The sequence below is a fragment of the Ailuropoda melanoleuca genome, chromosome 1 (genome assembly GCF_002007445.2).
Source record: "Ailuropoda melanoleuca isolate Jingjing chromosome 1, ASM200744v2, whole genome shotgun sequence".
NCBI classification, from domain to species: domain Eukaryota; kingdom Metazoa; phylum Chordata; class Mammalia; order Carnivora; family Ursidae; genus Ailuropoda; species Ailuropoda melanoleuca.
Genome location: NC_048218.1, coordinates 93,636,924 through 93,658,126, shown reverse-complemented (window position 1 = coordinate 93,658,126; position 21,203 = coordinate 93,636,924). Strand labels below are relative to the sequence as shown.

Below are 21,203 nucleotides of genomic sequence, written 5' to 3'. Positions count from 1 at the left end.
CACTGTTCTGAAAGGATCCTTGCATAGCCATGTCATGTTTGAGGCGCGTAAAGCAAGAAAGCTTCTATAGGTGGTTATAGATCCTCCATGGTTCTTTTCAGGGACTTCTCTGAGTGCATCCTCTAGCCTTCTCTCCCTCTTCCGTGTACATTTCATGAGGCCTATATAGTGTCCAGGGTAGTGTGGGGCAGAACCTCTCAACTCAGGTGAGTGAACTCTTTATTAGAGCTTGGTTGGTATGTAATATAAGCGCACAATATTAATCAGACACTTCAAGTGTCTACTAATATATGTAAATCCTCTAAGCTAATAAGCTCTTTTGGATTTCTCCATTAAAATCATGCGTATCTTAAGGTGAGTTGGCCGCACTGCCATAGTGTGTGCAAGTTGGATTAGCAACCACAGTTCACCAAGCTTAAAGTTGGATCTTTCAATCCTTCATAGACTTTCAAAACAGGAGACATTAGCTCAGACAAGATGACTGTGCAGACAGGATAAAAGAAATAGGATGTCATTGGCAGAGACAAAATTTGACGTACTTTGTATTTCTACTGGATAAGTAATATAAAAGGCAACATTGTCCAAGAGAAAAGCAAAATAATATCAAAAGAGTTTCTTGGGTCATCCTTGGAGTTTCCCCCCCGCCAATTATACAGAGGAAAATTATTGTACTCCACACCCACTAAGGTTAGAAAAAGGAGAGGAGGGGCGCCTGGGTGGCACCACGGTTGGGCGTCTGCCTTCGGCTCAGGGCGTGATCCCTGCGTTGTGGGATCAAGCCCCATATCAGGCTCTTCTGCTGTGAGCCTGCTTCTTCCTCTCCCACTCCCCCTGCTTGTGTTTCCTCTCTCGCTGGCTGTCTCTATCTCTGTTGAATAAATAAATAAAATCTTTAAAAAAAAAAAAGGAGAGGAAAACTGCAGTGTGAGAAATTTAGGTTGGGTATAATGAATTATATTCTGGTAGAGAATGAGTTACAGGAGAGACAGTTCAGGCCCAGGCGTGGGGTGGAGGAGTTGTGAGCATACCTGACTTCTGAGTGTATTATAGTACAAATCTTTAGAGAGCTGCGGGCAAAGGTTATGTGAAAGAAGTAGACAAGCCATGGCTGTAAAGAATTTGCAGGACTTGTTGAAAAGGAAGAGGAACAGCAAAAAATCACTCCTAGCCGCCCCCCCAAATCATCTCAGGGGCAGCTGAAGAGTGGAGGTGCTTATGCACATCAAAATATAAAGGAGGCACCAAAGGGATGGTCTACATAAGAAAAGACACTATGGAAATTGCATAAAGAGAATTAGCATGCTGGCTTGCTGCGTTTATAGAAAAGAGTTAATGTTTGTAGAAATGTTTTGGTTTGGTGGCTGGAAAATATGTATAACATATTAAAATCTTTTGTATTTAAAATATTTTCATTTGCTATCTTAGAAAAGCATTAAATATTGATAAAGTCTTAATTGGCCAAAATATTTATGTTCCTTATGATAGAAGGATAAAATCAATTGTTTCCTAGAATCAGTTCTTAAATTATGATTCCCTCATCATCACTGAGATTGTTGGTGCTGAGTGTGTGATACAAGGTTCTGAGGGCATACGGGGATCATTAGACAAATGTTTACTAAGCAACTACTGTGGAAAAGGTATGGGTTACAAAGTTTAATGAGACATGATGGCATTTTTTTTAATAAGGAGCTTGCAATATCCTCAGGTAGATTTGGCTGTAACAGATACCATAAAAGCCACCGGAGAGATACAGGGTCTTTCTATAGAGGCAGAGAGCTGGCAGAAATGAGTTTGGGCAAGATGAGAACATACAGGGCTTTTCTGGAGGCATGGCCTTTCGGCTGGGCCTTGAAGGGGAGGTGGAACACGATGGAGGTGTGGAGGCAGATGGACGGCCCAGAACAGCAGGTGGTAGTACATAGAAACTATATGTGTAATGTGTGGTTTTTCTAAGAGCTATTGAAGGCTTTTGAGGAGGCAAGAGCACCAGTAGAGTTAGGTGATAACCGTGAGGGAAGAGTTAAGACAAGAAGGCCAGGTGGGCAGCCACTGCAGTAGCTTAGGGAGGAGGAATGACTGCTTGTGTTAGTAAGAGGCCGAGGAAGCAAAAATGATGGAGTCGTGAGGAAGAAACTGTGAAGAAAGACCTGAGAAGGGTGAGAAGGATGCAGTCAGAACCAAAGGCTGCAGGATGACTGGTAGAATATTGAGGCCGTTGACCAAAACTAGACAGTAGGAAAGGATACTGATAAGCTTGGAGCCAAAACTTGCTTCTCTTCTGGTTGCTTTTCTTTCTCCCTTCCCAGTCTTCCTTCCATCCCTCACACACAGCCTCTGCTTAGTGCTTGACTCTGCAATGTGAAGTAATGAAGGGGAAAAACATGCAGAAGACATCCTCCTGCCCTTTAGATGTTCACGTGTCGCGTTTGGGGAATAGGATGTACCCATACTTAGGAAGTAATCAGCACACAGTTACAGATGATATGGCTACTGTGTGAATGCAAAAGAGAAAAATGGTGGGTTGGCATCTCTAGCCTGCAGAAGCTAAACTTAGAAACAAATACACAAAGCATATTATATTTTAGTTGTACATCAGGCAATAAATGGGGTCAAACTCATCAGTTCTAGCTCCACTTTGCTATTAGCAGATTTCTCTTTCAGGTGTCCTTGAAGATGTTATCATGTCCCCATGTGTTGTCACCCTTATATTCAGAGATCAGAAGAATATTAAATAAGTTTATGACAAGCTATTCCTGCCCTCTTATTATTTATGGAGATTTCTTTCCCCTAGGAATTACTTTGCAGATGCTTCTTTTTGAAAGCTTTCCTGTATTTCATAAATATTTGTTGAATGAATGAACAGAGTGACTTTTTAAATTAACTTTCACTCCAACTTTCAAATATGGCATTGCCAGATGAAGTGAAGCCTTCAGATGACTTTAGGGTCAGATTTGTCATGGTAACGTCTTAGAACAGGATTCAAGCATTGGATTTCACATCTGGGAGTGTGAACTTAGATACTTAAACACCACCTAACCACCCTCTATCTTTAAAGGCCCTGTGACTTCAGTAGAAGCTGTAAGAATTTACCTTATTCAAAACTCTTAAAAGAATCCAAAATGGGCTGGTTATTTTACACTTCCCTTTTAATAGGATCCACGGATAAATACCGGTATCTTTTGTTGCCATCTGTTTTCTAGTTTCTAAGACTATTTTTATGCCCTCTTTCTATTCTGTTAAAAATTCTATTCTATTTATAAAAAGTACATATAGTTGGCAATAAGATATTTTTGCATCTTCTTGGCTTTGATGAGACAAACTACTAGATCATTTTGGAAGACATAGTGGTTTGTGAAATTTGAATATGAAAACCAGTAGCAAAGGGAAGAAAAGCAGTCTGGGTATTTGCCAGATGGGAGATGCCTCACTGCTCTTTCGAAGGCTGGTGAGGGCCACTTGATAAGAAAAGGCTCACTGTATCTAATCTTTTGGTATTCACTCGTGGCAGCCATGAACTTGAGACAGGTATTGCCTAGAGAAGGAGTAGATAGGGATCCCTGTGGATACTAGAAGGCATTTTTCCCTCTATTTCTACTCTTTTGGGTCTCTGTTCTCTAATTAAAATTGGTGTTTTGGAAAAAGAGAACATGAATTCTGAATACAGTAATAAATTATATCCTTGCCTCAGATGGAATTAAAATGACTGCAGACTTGAGATTTCCCTGCCTCTGAAAACTTAATTTGATATTTTCTGCTACACAGTGAGTAGTGATTTGCAAAGGCACAGGCTGCAAGATTAATTGAGGCAGCCATCTCTTCTGGTGCATCTAATCTTACATCTAATTATCTGATCATCTGAATCGCAAATACAGTAGTTAAAGGGTGTCTGTTTAAAGGGCAGCCACAAAATGTAAATATTAAAAAGGAGCTCTCTGGTTTTTAGGAAGCAGACGTGGAGACTTACAATAGCCATTATGTTCTTCGTGGTATTAGGTCAGCAGGTCACATAAAAATGTGGTTATGTTGTTCTATCACTAAAATGTGAAGATAATTCTGAAGTCTTACTAGGCTTGTTTTGACAATTAACCTCCATTAGTATTCTAGACCACATAAGAGAAAAACTCTTAAAAGGCTCTCTTTTTCATGAATGTACTGTCAAATTGACTTCATCATTTAAATAGGACTGTAGTCACAGTAAATGATGAGTTGATATTTATACAAAGCATAACCTTAATTAAAATATTATGAGCAATTAAACCCAGTGTTCACGGAATTATTGTACATTTATATGTAATAGAGTAAAAGCATTGCATAGGACTGTTAAGCTTTTTGTATGAATCTAATTAACTCTGACAGGCTTTGGGCTTTTCTTCCCCTTATCTTTAGAAGTGATGTAGATAATTGTACTTGCATCTGGAAAACTTCAAACAGTTTTGATCAGCAATTCACGTCTGATTTAAAATGTATGTATTGAGGTGCCCTCTTAAATACAGAGTTGATAGGCATGCAGTGCACACCTTGTAATAGGAAGGCAGATGTGGAAGGGAGAACAGCTGTGCTCTGCAGTTGCCAGTGGGTATTGTTTTTATCACAATTTAATGTCAGGCTGCTACTGCTGTGAGGTCTTTGTATATTTGGCTCTGGTTAATGAAAAGGTGAACTCACACTGCTGGCTCCCTGGAAGGCAATTAGGAAGGAGATATTTCTCCTCACCCTTATACTTCTATAACCCCACGGGCACAGAGGCACTAGGAGCAAATCCAAGTTCCCACGGAGTCCCGGGGATTTCCTGTGTTTCGTAAGTGAGGGAATGAAGTCCTCCTGCAAATAGTGAATTACGGCATTGTCGTTCTTCTACTGTTGATTTCCTAAAATCCCACTAAGGATTGGCCCTAAGACGAAGCTAGGAGTTTGCCAGTGTGATAATTTCTGGTGTTGTAATAACAATAACAACAATAATGGTGACATTTTATCCAGTACCGATCATTTAGTTGATTTGCATGTACTATTTTACTTAATCTTCACCCAACTTTTTTAGGTAGATACCATTTCCAATTTAAGCTGGTGCCCAGAGCATTTATGTCCTTCTCAAAGGCACATAACTACAAAGTGTTGGCGCTGTTGAAGTGCAAGTTAAACCATATTCATATATATATGAATACAAATGCATATATATGTATGTAAATATATATTTATATGTATAAAATTGATGTTAAATATTGAATGAGATCAATTAAGTGAAAAATGTAACAAAGCAATATGTAGGGGCGCCTGGGTGGCACAGCGGTTAAGCGTCTGCCTTCGGCTCAGGGCGTGATCCCGGCGTTATGGGAGAGCCCCACATCAGGCTCTTCCTCTATGAGCCTGCTTCTTCCTCTCCCACTCCCCCTGCTTGTGTTCCCTTCTCTCGCTGGCTGTCTCTATCTCTGTCGAATAAATAAATTAAAAAATCTTAAAAAAAAATTTAAAAAAAAAAACAAAAAAAAACAAAGCAATATGTATATAGACCTAGTTATGTAAAAAATACAAAAAGAGAGTAAGCGTGGATCCATCTACCTATCTATCCATCTATCTATATGCACAGCCACACATGTGTAAATGCAGATAAAGAGAACCAGAGCTGAGCACACTGGATCGCTGACCATGGTTACTTGAGGGAGCTGAGCAGGGAGAAGGACAGGCAAATGATTTTTTTCAAGTTTTTCAGTAATTTTTTATGTTGTTTAAATCTTTAATTCATGTGTTGCTTGGGTAATTACAAACTTAATGCTTGAGAAAGGACTTTTGCTGCCCAGGTGAACATTTGAAAGTGAAAAATAGCTTAAAAGAAAGAAAGTGGTGGCAGTTCTGATGTCAAGTAGAGCTGTTTGACCCCAACATTTGTGCTTTTTCTACAAAACCATGTGGCCTTTTAAAATGTGTGATTAATATTTTAAAAATCCCGTGAAAGGAGATGGTGAGTCTCCTGAGTCCTCTTGGTCCTTAGAAGACCCTGCTTATGTGTAGCTGAGTTGGGGATACATCAGAATTCCACCCTTAATCTATTTGAGCCAATCAATATATATCGAGTACCTATGATGTGCCAGTTGCACTGTGAAGCCCAGAAGGGGCTGCAGAGATGAATAAGGTACTGACTCTGCCCTTAAGGCATTTACAGCACTTGAATAGACAGACTGGTATCCAAACCATGGACAGAGCCCAGTGTTACACCTGTGGGGCCGTGGGAGGAACAGTGTGCCATGGACATTCAGGAGGGGTGATGTTGAGGCTGGGGCTCCCATTACAATTTATTGGGTACCTGGGTTGATGTCCCGGAGCTGGGCATGACGGAAGATACTACGATGCAGCTGTGACCTCAAAGACTATGGATTGTTGGAGGAAAGAGAACATTAAAACACGGGAAAATAAAAAAGAGCAAGAAAGGCCAGAAATAGTATATAATTGACCTCTAAGTAATGTAAGTTAGGCCCTAAGTGACATAGGAATTCAGAAAAGGAAGTCATCACTGTGACTTAGAATTGTAGAAGGAGGTTTCGTTAGGAAATAAATTACAGTACCTGTATTTTTTCTGCTTAACAGTTGCTCTATAAAAGAGCAGTGGCCACTCTTAAAATTTACACTTTGAAATTAGCCTTTGAGTAGACTGTCTTCATTCTCTGGACCTTCTTCAAAAAAACAAAGAGAATAACAATTAAATGCATCCATAGCCTCAAGTGATTTTATATATACATATACATATATATATCAGGCATCACAGATGTCTCCCTTCCTTTTTTTTTTTCTTCTCCCTCCTCCCTTGCTGTCTCCATCCCTCCCCTCCCTCTCTTCCTCCCCACATTCCCTTTTTTCCTGCTGGTATTTCTAAGACATTGGGCATAGAATCAGGCATACTTGGCTTAAAAAGAAAAAAAAAAGATTTCTATTCTGAAGAATAGGAACCTAGAAATGCAGAGAAACTAGCTGTTTGAGGAGTTTTCCTTTAATAGACAGTAAACCTGTGTTCTGGATCCTTCTAGTAGTACTGTGATCATGTATCCAAGTACCTAGCACAGTGCTGGATTGTACTAGATGCTTAGTAAGCATTGCTTTTCTTCTGTACCCTCTTCTCCTACCTCTTCCATAAGCCTTTAATGATCCAGTTTGGGGAGAAGAGGGAAAAACCTATGTGGGAGGGACTGTAAAAAATAATCTGAGATTGAGGGTTTCGTATTTGGAACAAATTTGATTTTCAGCAGTCAATTCCTGCCAGTGTCTCAATATTACAGTGACTGGGTCAATTATTACTGAACAACTCTGAACTTCTTAGAGGGAAGATAATGCAAGTATATTAAAAAATACATATGCATCTAGAGAAAACATGAACACTGTTAAGTAATTGGGATGGCTATTTTTGAAGAAGATATTTCTATCATATCAACTTTTTTTCTATTTTTTTTGTTTTCAATCATTTTAAAACAGATAAAAATCTTCCACAGCCAGTCTGACTCATACTTATTTAATTAAAGACTGAACTCGAGACTCAGCCCCTCCATGCATTTTTTAAAAAATGATAATTTTTTAAATTATATAAGTATGCACTCTCACCATAGAAAGTCTGTAAAATAAATAAACGGAGTATAAACAAACAAAAAGGTGTAATTGTACAAACCAGAGAAAACTACTGTTAGTGTTTGGTTCCAAGTTCTAGTCTTTGTTATGCTTTTTTATAAGTATTAAATGTATTTCGTTGGGATCATACTTTTCGGATTTGGTTGGATAGTTTTTAGTGTGACCCAGTTTATAATCTTTATTTCACAATAGTCCTGAAGTGGCCCTAGAGAAGAGGCCCGTCTTTGAACCTGGTCGTACAGTCCATGCCAAGGCTTCTCTCTCCTCTATTGTCCAGAGTGTGGAAGGCCAGGGAGGGGCCTGGGAGGAACTTCTGCTCTGTGCCTGGCAGGACAGACTGTGGGAGCAGTTGCTCAGTCTGGGAATGGATCTTGGCAGCTGGCTGCTACAGAGGTTCTTGGAGGGCTGACTGGATGGGGTCAGAAACAAGAAACACTTGAGTTAATTGGCACATGTCCTGGGATCCATATTAAAGCAAAGTGACAAGTTAGGACTTGATGTGACCTGAAGGTGATGGACCACTGGGCCAAAAACAGGCAAGAGGAGAGAAAACATTCCAAGAGCATCATTAGACAGACGGAAGACTTTTACCATTAGCCCTCTTTGCTTTTTCCTGGGTGACTGAATGTATTTATGCCAGGCTGTGTTGGCCCAGAGCTTTTATGTATGAAGGGGTAGGATAGCATCATGTTTGGAAAGGGACACTAGAATTTTTGCATATATATATTTATTGGGATAGTTTTGGGGATCTGATAGGGGTTGTGGGGGCAGGAGTGTTAAAGGGTCCCTTTTCTAACCACCCTTTACTGATTATTGCCCTTACTGAGTATTTCTTTGGAGCTCAAGAGCCACCCTCTAGCTCAGGAGAACCCTTAGAACCCTGTTTGAGGGGGTTCCTTATCATCTGAACTGACTACAGATGCCGTGCAATGTCCCTAGGCCATTGGTAGTTTAGGGAATCCATGTCCTTCTATGTTGGATAGCTGATAGCAATTCTCTTTGATTCAGTGTGTATTTTTTAAGCACCCACCATGTGTCAGATACTCTGCAAAATACTGAGGATATAAAGACTAATATAAATGGTCCTTGTGCCCAGGAAACACTTAATACATAGAGAGGCAGATTTATAAAGACATTAATATAAGACTTGAAATTAGTGGTAGAGTCATGCTGTTTGTCCAGTAGTGACAGTTGAATAGTGAGCGGGTCCTAATGGATGATTGTTGAATGATTATACATTGTAGTTACCTACCTACTACAGCCTTTTATCAGAAGCCAGATTTTGCACATGCCTTCTATTATTCGGAGCTTCTCATGCTCAAAACTTGTGTTCTGAATCCTGAGCAAATGCATGACTGTCATTTTTTTTCCTGCTGTTTTTACAATGTGCTTTCTTTGGAATTGTCCTTTTGACATACTGCTTTCTCCTTAATTCAACATTTTATCTCATTTATAATGCAGCACGCCAGGAATTTGTGAGAAGTTGCCAATTTTATTATTCCTCCGTTGATCTTTAGAGATGGGTTCAGGATTGTAGCAGCATTTCCTGAGACTCAGATAGGATAGGTTCACTGAACCATGGTTCCACACCTTTGATATTTGACAGAATTCCCGAGATGGTCAGATCCTTGTCACAATTAGAGAATCACTGGGAAGTTTGAGCTACAACTGCAGATTGTTTCCGTGCATGCATCTATAAGATGTGTATTTCATGATTGCAAATTTTACAACATTGTAAATGTGCCTCTTAGACAAAACCAGATCTGACTTTTGATCTTTTTAGAGTAAAATAAAAATTTTAAATTTATAGAAGGTAGCTGGTTCTGTTGACTATAGGCAGAGGCTTTGTGTGCTATTGACTGGGTTCATCTTCAGCAGATGAACTAGGGTTATGTCTCTCGAGCTATATAGCATGTATAAGAATCACCTGGGTCAGGTTAAAACACAGATTGCTGTGCTCTATCACCACAATTTCTGATTCAGTACATCTAGATGGGGCCCAAGAATTTGCATTTCTAGGAAGTCCCAGGTGTTGCTTCTGCTCCTGGTCCAGAGACCACTACTTGGAGAACCACCGATCTAGGAGATTTCCTTACCATGTAAAGCTATTATTACTTTTTAAAATGTAAATCTGAAAACAAAAACTTACTGTAGGTTGATTTCTCATTTGGAATAGCCAAAATTCTGTGGAAGATTAGAAAATGTGTTGTGTTTAAGTGCTTTCAGGGAGGGAGACAACAACTTGCCTCATAACTTACTCAAATAGTTTTTCAGTGGAAAAAAAAATCTCTTATAAAACCTTTACCTGAAACTTACCTCGTCTGTGTTGTAAACTTTCTGACCTTGGAAAGGTAGCATCATATAGTAATTAAAGACCATTATTAGTCTTCTCTATTTCCTCCCACTTCAGTCCCCAGTCTAAGTAATATATTACTTTAGCACCCTAATACTGACCTTAATTTAATTTTGATAAACAAAAGGATGTTGAGTAGTAAGGCAAATTATCTTTGATGAAAGAAGACTGAACTCCTTTAACCTGTACAAGAAAGATTTAACAGAAGACATCCAAGTTACTGGAAGGAAATTTATCTGACCCAAACATGACAATCAGGAGTGACTTTAACTGAGCATGCTTCTTTTGAGTAAGGCTTTATATTAGATTTATTGAGATGCACTTTGGTGCCATTTGTGTCTTCTAGTTAGTAAATTAATACCCCATGTAACACCTTGCTAATGAAATAGCTATGCAACTTTTCCATGGATATTAGGCTTAAATCCCAGTTCTTATGTAGCTGAGATTTATAAAATCTAGGGAGCCCTCTTCAAGAGTACAAATATATCTTATATTTGCAAATTTTACAAAAACATATGCTAATATGAAAATATTATTATTTAACTTCTTCTAGGGCTGGAAGCAACCCATGTTAGTGGGGGGCCTGGAAGGTTAAGTTTCATTAGCCTCAAGGACAGTTCACTTTTGACTATATTCCAGGCCTCTGACACAATTGCTGGTACATTGTTGTTGCTCAAGGAAATGTTGTAAAATGAACTCTTGAATTCCTCATCACAGTAGCTTTAAAGCAGTATGATTTCCATTATTTTGCGCTATTGATATCCCTATCTATGGCTTAATGTTGAACGTATATTGGCACAAAGGTTTTTTTGTTGTTGTTTTGTTTTGTTTTTAGATAAAGAAAATACAGAATTTAAATCAATCAGTATTTTTCTATGTAGAATCAATAATGTATTCATAAGGGGCTGCTTATCATAAGCTAAAGAGATGAGCAATGAAGACAAAATGGTGATGAATGACTTAGGCCAAGGAGGATGTCAGCTGGATGGATCTGACAAATAGAATGCAAGACTGGTTAGGTTGGAATTTTAAAGATTCTATTGTTCTATCTTCTAATTTTTTAGAGAAACAGGACTGGGAGGTTTGGAATCATGGAGAATTTACACTAGTGAAATCCTAAATCAGAATGATTTTAATAGACCTTCGGTTACCACAGGGTATCAGCCAGATTTCGCTGAGGTTGGACTATAGTGGAACACGTGCAGTCTGACCCTGGAGCATGGTCAGAGTGGGCAGAGCTGTTTGCTTCCTTTGTTCTTGAGTATGTGTGGTCAGGTGAAATTTCATGAGTGTTTCTGCTTTGAGATGAGATGAGATGAGATGAGATGAGATGAGATGAGATGAGATGAGATGAGATGAGATGAGATGGCAGTAAAAAATAAGTGAAGAATACATAGTTGTAGCTTTCTCTTGATTAAGGTCAATGCGGTGGTCCAGGTCTTCTCAGAGATTCTGAAAGAAAATATAGTAAAAGTAGAGGATTAATGAGGTAGGCAAAACAATTTTAAGATAGTCACAAACATGGAAAAGTTTTCTCTTAATGATTTGGTTGGAGTTGTGAGGGGATCATTTAAAAGGAAGGAGGACCACATTATTAGCTCATTATATCCCTGATCAATATAGACCACCCATTTCTTTTAAATAGTTTATGCATAATAGCTAATAGATTGCCCAGGGAAAACAAAGTATCATTTATAATTGCTATTTGAATATTTTATGTAAAAGCTAATCTTCTGAAGACTTAGAGAAATCATTGTAGATTAAAATAAGAAATAAAGATTTGCATTTATAAGAAATTAATGATCGCTCTGAAATTGAAGAACCATTTAGTGCTGGGAGAAATAAATACAAATTGTAACATCTATCTGATGGAGTTTTGTTTAGATTGCTTCTGGTGATAAACCATCTATAATAATATAAATCAAGGGCTGGTGTTTGCCATAAATTTGCAATGTTTAGCATAATTTTCGTTTGCATTTCATACTAAAGTGACACCAAGAAATATGAGATTAATAGTTAGTTATTAAGTGAAAATGACTTTCATGTCTGTAGTCATTTTTAGAAATAGTTACGTGTAATTCATTTAGGGAGCAGAGAAAATTAATTTGCAGCTGTGGTGGGATCCAGTACATTAAAACAAAGAGGGAAGTGGCAGATAGTAATAAACTTTTGGAACATAAGGGTGGATTCATTTTTAACCCCTCATTTTGATTTCCCTCTAGCTTCTCAATACCTTATAATGCCTTTCAGGTCACACACTTTTGTTTATTGACTCCAGAACATTATACTAATAGCTTAAGGAACAAAAGAGTTGGTACTTGTTCTCAAATTATGTCTTAACATTGAAGAGCACAGGCTTATCTATACCTAGGGGGATAGAGGGTCAGATGGTAACAGTGGCAGTATGGTGTCTTTTATTAATTTTAATTAGTGTTTTCATTAGGAAGTGTCATATTAAATTCAGATTTTTAAAAAATGACACATTATCTACTTTCATTTGTTTCACTGCATTACAAATTGGCAGTGCTGGTGAAGTTACATTGTATAAAAAATTTTTCTTTGAGAAATCTAGCCTCAGACCGTATGAGCTTAAAAATATATATAGCTAATATTTCCTAAACATTTACCATGTTTCAGACACTATGCTAAATGCTTTATATGTGTTAACTCATTTGTGTTGTGATTACTGGAGCTCTTTTTAAGCAAAGTCATGCGTCCACTAATTTAGGTACTACTTACTGAACATAATCCTTGTGCCACCCGCTGAACTAGGTTGAAAGCATTAATGTTTTAGAAGAAAGTGGAGGGAAAAAAGATCATATATAAGAGTTTATAAAAAATAAGTCCAACTTCTAGTCAATATGGTATTATATGTTCATATTTTGAGGTCCCTCTGCTCAAAGTATCTATTGAAGCTAGATAAAATATTTTTTAAATACTCTAATAAAAAAAGTATTATATAAAAATTGAAAATCAAACCCCTAGGTGGACCAGAGGTATAGAAATGTCAGCCAGTGGCAAATTGGAGTACAGTGTGGGCTTGCTGGGCTCTGGGTCTGGAAGCATTGTGGCTTAGAGGCTTGTCTAGCTCTGAGGCAGCTTGTTCTCCCATTTCCTTAACAACCCTAGCCGTTCTGGGGTTGGGGAGTGTAGGGAGAAGGGGTGAGGGAGGCTAACATACTTACAGTGATGGAGGCAGTGCTTGATGTTACTTGAATTTGGCTTGGCTCTGTCTGAAGTTGGTGCTGTCTGTTTTAGGTGTTATGTGCTCTGTGTTCTTGGGGGAAAGATTTATCTTCAACCCAGTCTGTCTCTAAGGATTATCATACAGAGAGGCTGCATGAGTTCCCTTTGGGTCTTGCCAATGGTTCACATCCCCCACCACTTCTTTGGTTGAATGTGTGATCACTTGACCTAGTAGCCACGTGAAGCCTGTCTTCTTCCTCTCCTCTCATCTCGATGCTTCTTTGCATGAAGCCAAAATAACTCTCCTGAATTTGTGGAGAACTGAGAGGGGGTGGGCTTACTGCAGCTTGGTTTCTGCAAGCCCTACTTTATGAACTCTTCCAACAGGGCCTCTTAACTGGGTTCACACATCTGTGGGTCAGAATCAGGCACTCATTTACAGAAGACTCATGATAAGTACTTCCAAGAAGTACCTACTGATGTAAAGGTAACTGTTAAAATCTTAGAAATACAATTTAGAACGAAGCCAAATATAACACAGAGAACAGAGAATATAGAAAACGTTTCCATCCAACTGACATAAAAAAGAGCAGAAAAGAATAAAAGCAAATGGCTGGTATATAGAAGCCACAAAATGAGATGGGAAAAATAAGTACAGTCATACTTGTAATGAAAACGTATGTAACTATAATTACCTATTAAAAGATAGATACTAACAAATTAGATTTTTAAACAATGCAGCTGTAGATATAAAAGATTGTAAAGTAACAGAACAAGATATGAATAAGAAAATGCTAACCAAATGAAAGTAGTTCTAAAAATGTTAACATCAGACAAATGATTGTAAGATAGAACAAAACAAGACAAAACACATTAGCATGGATTAGAAGACACACTCTATAATGTAAAAGGAGAAATAATACACCAGTATATGCAGTAATCATCAACTTGTAAACTCTTAACAATGTAGCATCAAAATAAAGAACTAAATTGTCAAAATTGTAAAGAGTAATGTCCAAGATAACTAATGGGAGATTTCAGTATACACCTTTCATGATTCAATACCCAGCAGAGAAAAGCACGTTTATAGAGATGTGTATAGAGATTTGATCAACAAAACGCACAATTTTGAATATGTTTGTGTGTGTGTGTGTGTGTACACATACATGCATTTGTCCATGTTTCCATACCAAAGCGTATATATTATTGAGTATACAGGTACACAAAACTTTTAAACACAACTGCACAAAAATTTTCCTTAGACTAAGTGATATATAGTGTTATTTTCATAGATTTTGAGGAATCAATATTATCCAGATGATAGTCTTTAAGATCTATAATTTAATTAGAAATCAGTAATACTCAGTTCTTTCATGTGCTGGGAGGAAAAACTTGTCCTCCACCAACTTAAATTTGTGGTTGGGGGCCTCCTAATTAACTGACAGCATTCAGATTAAGCAGAAAAGTTCACTGTTCATGCATGCAGAAGTACTCTGTAGGGAGTAGCACACTGAACAGCTAAGGGTAGGTTTATATATGAGCTTATTAAGAGGGAGGAGGCATTTAAAGCTTGAAAAGATGAAAGATTCTGATGATGTTTCTTTACAGATTTTTTTTTTTTTTTTGAATTCCTGATGCCCAAGGTCAGTTGCATCCCTGACTGGAGATCTCTCTGGAGTAAAGGGGCTGGAGTTTGTGACAGATCACTCTTGTCAATCTCTGCTCTAGTCATATAGGAAAAGTTCATGAAAGAGTCTTTTTTTTTTTTTTTTCATCTTTAGCTCAGATGTTTCTACCTTGAAGTAGTCTTTACACCATTCCCGTAGGTTGCTGGGTGCTTCATTTCCCCCCATGTGAAACTTCTTGGAAAGAAGCTGAGTTGAATGCTCTGGAGAGAAGACTGAGCCTAGACGTTATGAAGTAAGAGATCTACAAAAGGAGAGAAAAGCATAGATTAAACTGATGGGAAAATAAAAAAAATCAACCATTAGTGGTTGGAGCAGACTATAAGCCTGGTTTCTGAGTCTATAGTGCAGCCAGTTGAGAAGATTTTAAACATTGGGTTTGAAGTATTTTTAGATGGTAGAGTGAGAATGATGTGGTTTTGGAATATAGGTGAGGTTCAGTGGGGTGAAGTCCAGAGCCGAGGACCAAGAAAGAATTCTTGAGACATCTTTGGTGCAAAATGGTGGTTTATTAAAGCCCGAGGACAGGGCCCCTGGGCAGAAAGAGCTGCTGCACCCGGTTGTGAGGGATGGCTGATTATATACTATGGGGTTGGGAAAGGTAAGGAAAAAGGAGGTTGAGAAAATACTTTCATATGTTAAAGAAGACTCACAGGGTACCTGAGGCCTTGCCATCATCAAGTTAAGGTTGTTTTTCCCTCTAGCAAGGCATTAGTATTAAGATGGTTGGGGGCTTCCTGGAAGAATATCACACATGTCCCCCCCAAGAGTGGGGGGTGGGGGGGTCGCAGGGTGTCAGTTTATGCTTTGTCTTCAGCCAGCCTTCTGCTCCCTCATCAAGAATATCAGTGTCAATCCAATAGATTTCCTGGTTTGAAGGTTGAACCTCTCTGGCGATGGCATAGACATTAGTTCCATTGTCATGGTTATTTCCTGGAGCAGAGCACGGAAGAATGAAAGCCTCCCAGTGAATTTCCTGAGTAGTCCTTACAGCAGCAGCTCCAGGCACAAAGGTTGCCCAAACCTGATCTGTTGTGGTGATGAGTTCTTTGAGGTTTGTATCAAGTCATTCAGCTTCACCTTGAGGGGCTTCTTTAGATCCTGGTGGAAGGGGCAGCTACAAGACAACCTAGAGGTGTCTGGGTTAGTCAGGTTTTAGCTCTCAGTGGCATCCACTCCGTAGGGTGGGAGAAAAACTGGGAATGTTAACTTAGAGGGATGTAGCCAGATATTGAAGAAAACCAGAAGAATGGAGAATTTGGTAAGGCCTGAGCAAATGTGTAAGATGGCAGGATTCTGTCCAGTTTACGGATAGTAAAACCTCAGACAGTGATCAGGACTAGACTCTGATAATCTACAAAAGTGGGATGTAGTCTTCCTTTGAAACATAAAGTTTTTTCTCCATAATAATTCCCAATTTAATAAAAAGTAAAGTAAGATTGGTCTTGTTTATAAAATAAGTCCGCTCACATTACACTTGGCCTGATTATTCACTTAAGTGCTGCAAGGATGGTAATTGACCACATAGGCCTTTAAAATTTACTTTGCTGGAACTTTTATAAGGAGTCTCAGATTGGACTTTAAAAACCTCTCCAGCTAAGAAGGCAAGCCAAAATCCTGTTATTAGATTTTACCTGCAGTGTAGATTTAAGCGAATTCTTTTGTTCTCCAGGTCCCCCAAATATCCTGATTCCTAGGTCAAGAAGTAACCTTTCTTAATCACCTATTCGGCTGGGAACCCTATAAGCCAGGTACCAGGCTAGTTTTCCTAAGAGGGCTTTGTAAGCATTAGCTCCATAAAGTCAACCTTAGTTCCTTTAAACTGTCTGATCATATGTGACTTTATGCATCATTTAAAAATATGACATTCTAGTTAAAGCTTTGCTTATGTAACCAATGTTTCCAATTATGTCCTGTAACAAGGAGGACAAATTCTTATCAAATTTATGCAAATAACTATATTGCCACAATATAGTTACACAGTAAGAATACGTAATGAGAGTTTTTTAAATTCTGGAGGGATCAGGCAGGGAGAAAAAGATCAATGTTTAAATGTCTCATTTCTTCTTATAAAAGTATAGTTTACAGAATTTTTGTAAATTGTAGATAGCTTAAGAGAAAAGAGAAAGGGGTTCTTTTAATCCAGCAGCAATATTCCAAACAAAAGCCATAATCATCCTTTATCAGTTCATTCAGTCTCATATAATTAATTCTTGTTCTGCTTGATCTTGGATTAGCAGTTTCATGAATCTATCAGCTTCTTCACTAGAGTTTTGGAAATCCTGACTTAGTTCAATGGTATGATCTCTAAGTTGTTTTAGCAATGCAATTAGAAGCCTGTACCCTAAAGTTCCTGGCATAGTCCTTTCTCATGGGTCTGTGAGAAAGTTCCTTTTCATTTAAGATAAGCACTCTGGTTCCTAGCTGATTGCCAGTGCTTTCAGGAAAACATCAGAGTAAAACAATGACTTTGCGGCTGACAAAAGACTTAAAAGAGCTGTGGTCAAAGATCTGATGAGAGTTCATTATAAAAGTAATGCAATTGATGAGGGCATTTTTTTTTCCCTGTGACATAGAATATTTAAAAAAAAAAACTGGAGATAGACTATTGACATGTACATCAGTCAAAAGTACCAGGACATATCATGGATAGCTCAGAGGGCACTGACAGATTTTTAGAAACTTCATACAATTTTTGAATACTTGTATTAATAATATTTACCTGCAAAATATAATCTAGGGAAGGTTAAGCATCTCTTCTTTTTTTACAATGCTTTTTATGCAATTCAACATATCTAATTTTTAACATCTCTCTTTTTACAAGGTGAAAAAACAAATCATTTGAGCTTTTTCAGGGATGCTCTGAGGAATTTCAAAGTCAGTTCAAGATCAAGATTTTATTTAGAATTTGACTTTGAGAAGTCAAAATATGTATCAAAGGTGTCAAAATGTCAAAAGGTTTGAACACTTGATTATGTAGGATCACAGGTCACTATGAAAAAATACTTAGTTATCTATTCAACAATGTGACAATGAAAGATTGTAAAAGTAATTATAGGAAGTGACATGATTATAAAAAAGAGCTTAGCTCTTTCATTTGTGAGAAGACTCAGTTCTCTTAAATAGTCAAGAACATGATTTAGACAACACAGGAACTTGTTCTGATAAGACACAGAATCTTTGTTTTTTAGGCAGATTACTTAAAAGCTAAAGAAAAACCTTTGGTGGTCTCTTACCAAGAGCAGACCAATGGCCCAAAAAAACTTTGTTGTTTTGATAGAAAGACAAAACCAGACCCTAGTTTTGCATTCAGGTACTATTAAGACTATAGCTCATTATAAAACAAAACAAAACAAAAAGCAACCTTATAAATAAACCTATCCAACCTTAGCCAGCTTTGACCATGAAGCATAAAATTCTTTTTCTGCAAATCTTTTACAGTTTCATAGATCCAATCAGGTTTTATCCTATTCGTTTCTTCTTTTTGATTGTGAAACAACCAGTCATTTTAATTTAGGACAAAATTACTCCTATTTTTCCTTTAGCAATAACACGTCTTAAATTCCTTGTGTACTTTTAATATAAAGTTGTGTCTCTTCATCCTTATTACTTATAGTATTTTCATCTACTAATTTTTATTATAATTTATTTTTATCACTAGTAACTGTTGTGGAGCCCTCTCAAATGCATATATTGAAACCCCAACTCTCAATGTGAATGTATTTGGAGATAGGGTCATAAAGGAGGTTATTCAGGTTAAATGGGGTTATAAAGGTGAGACTCTAATCTTATAGAGCCAAGTCCTTCTAAGAAGAGGAAAAGATACCCGAGACCTCTGTCTGTGCATGCACGCAGAGGAAAGGCTATGTGAAGACATTGTGAGAAGGCAGCTGTCTGTAGGTCAGGAAGGGTGTTCTCACCAGAAACTAGCCTTGCTGGCACCTTGATCTTGGACTTCCAGCCTCCAAAAGTGTGACAAAATAAATGGATGTTGTTTAAACTGCCCAGTCTGTGGTTTCTTGTTATGACAGCCTGGATGACTAAGATAGGACTCTTTACAGAGAAAACTGGAAGTAGATGATTATGAATTATGTGTTATATGCCAGTATTTTACAGCAGATTAGCAAAATTTATGAATATACCATCTCACAATTTTAAAGATATATGCTTAATAGTATAATTTCTCAATGTGGCGGAAAAGATTATTTTTATTTACAGACTATATCTTTAACCTTTCTGTACCAATTAAAGGTAAGAAGCCAAAGTATATATACTCTAACTTATGCTTAATAATGAATGTGTCATCATTTAATCTTATTTGAAATAATATATCTACGTAATGAATTATCTATTACTTAACTTAGCATCTTTAGCAAAAAGATGGTAAAAACTATCTTTAGGCAGACATTATAAAATGTCTATTATTGAAACAAAGTTTTCAAAATAATGACTCCATTTGATTAAAATCAAATTCATTATTTTTATAATTTGAAATATTTTTTTTTTAAAGATTTTTTATTTATTTATTTGACAGAGATAGAGACAGCCAGCGAGAGAGGGAACACAAGCGGGGAGTGGGAGAGGGAGAAGCAGGCTCATAGAGGAGGAGCCTGACGTGGGGCTCGATCCCATAACGGCGGGATCACGCCCTGAGCCGAAGGCACACGCTTAACCGCTGTGCCACCCAGGCGCCCCTATAATTTGAAATATTTAATAGATATAATATTAGCTTATTTGACAAGTAAACCCAGGTAAAATAAAATTTATGCTTGTCTTGTACTTAATTCTGATAAATCAGAAGACATAAACATTTTTATTAAACCAAAAATAATATTGTACTAGTCTTATTTACCAGAAATTTACCCAAATCACACATATCTCAAAAACATTTGGGTTAGTTCCTGTACTTCTGGGAGATTTAGGGATATTTAATTTCTGTAAGAGTTCATTTTTCTCTAAGCCAATTGGAATAGAGCTCTTTTAAGGGATTTTACAAATTAATTTGGTAACACCTTCTGAGGTAGGAAAAAATACAACAAACATACACATAGAGACAGATGTAAATAGAGCTCTTGTGGCTTTCACTCTAAAATTTTAGCCATGAGTTAGGCATACACGGTAATGCAAAATTCACTAGTTTATGTAAGAGTTGGTTCTTGTCTTTGCCCCACTTTGTATTTTTATCCTAATTGTGTTTCTGGCAGATGGGACATGTTGTTATATGTTCAATATGAGAGCAAAAGCTTTCCACCAATATTTACATAGAAGATTTTTTTAAGATTTTCTTTTGCCCTGACATATCTTATGGAGGCTGTAGACTAAAATTTGGGTGAAGCATTGGAGAGACATCATGTAGCCATCTGGGTGTCTCCAAATTTATCTGAGTAGATAAAATATCCAGTCTGTTCCAATCAGCCCCCTTTTCCTCCTTATCAGCCTCAGATGGTTTCTTCTGGGGGTTCTTTGAGAACCTCTGATGGGGGTAAGGGGCTTAAATTTTGAGTGATTTCTGCTTTTAAACTTTGTAAAGGGAGTATTTTAGTCTAGCCATGATACTTTTTATGTTCATTTCAATTTGGTCTTCTTACAGGAATCATTTATTCAGGATGAAAGCTCTCTAAAAATCTTTTAAATATGGAAAGTTTTTCTAAATCAAAGAATCCATCATCTAGCCATTGGTGTTTAGGATCTGCATAGGTATCCCTATTCCGAATGTGACTGACACCAATAAGCCATTTTATGGCTTAGTCATGGATGCAACAGGCATCTCTGAAGAGGGTGCATAAGATGCTACTACCACAATCCAAAATCACTCCCAACTATAGCTAAAAAGAAGGAAACCAAGTTTCCATTGGTGGAAGTTGCCATTGGCAGAAAGAATGGTTAGTTCCAACCCTCCCACAAAAGTGAGGCACCTCTAGTCACAGAGCTGCTTATCTGTGATACCAGCAGGCAATACTGGGATGGGAAGCCTCAGCGCTATAAGGGTAATGGAGAAAGAGAGGACAGGGGTCCTTACGGTCTGAGACCCTTTAGGATTTAGACCTAGATGGCCTTCCCAAGAGATGACAATGGTTGGCAGAGAATTTTGCTTGTGCACATCCTATCTCAGGCCCCAACCTAATGGCTGGCCACCTCTGAGCACAGACCTGATAATCTGTACCCGCTGGAAGGCAGAAAATCAGAGAGAGTGCTCTCTCTGATTGCAAGTCAAGCTCTTATGACACAAAAGTGAGACTGAAGGAGAAACTCATCTGGTTTTATTGGTGACCAACTAAATTTGTCCCAAGCAGATGTTAGTCTGGTGAGAACCACAAAGTCACCAGTCTGTGAGGCTGGCTTGAATAACAGGCTTATATAAGAAATCTACA

At 37.8% G+C, this 21,203-nt stretch overlaps 1 protein-coding gene across 4 annotated transcripts in view; it reads left to right on the top strand.

Moving 5' to 3' along the window:
* The first annotated feature begins 14,928 nt into the window (after positions 1-14,928).
* The window catches only part of LOC109489339, a 420,733-nt gene continuing 414,458 nt past the window's right edge, over positions 14,929-21,203 (top strand). For all 4 annotated transcript variants that reach the window (XR_004626285.1, XR_004626287.1, XM_034663350.1 and 1 more), the window contains exon 1: positions 14,929-15,067. Coding sequence is in view for 2 of the 4 variants with exons in the window: in XM_034663350.1 (XP_034519241.1) it covers positions 15,063-15,067 (5 nt within the window). In the remaining 2 variants the exon portion in view is untranslated. The remainder of the gene's footprint in view (positions 15,068-21,203) is intronic.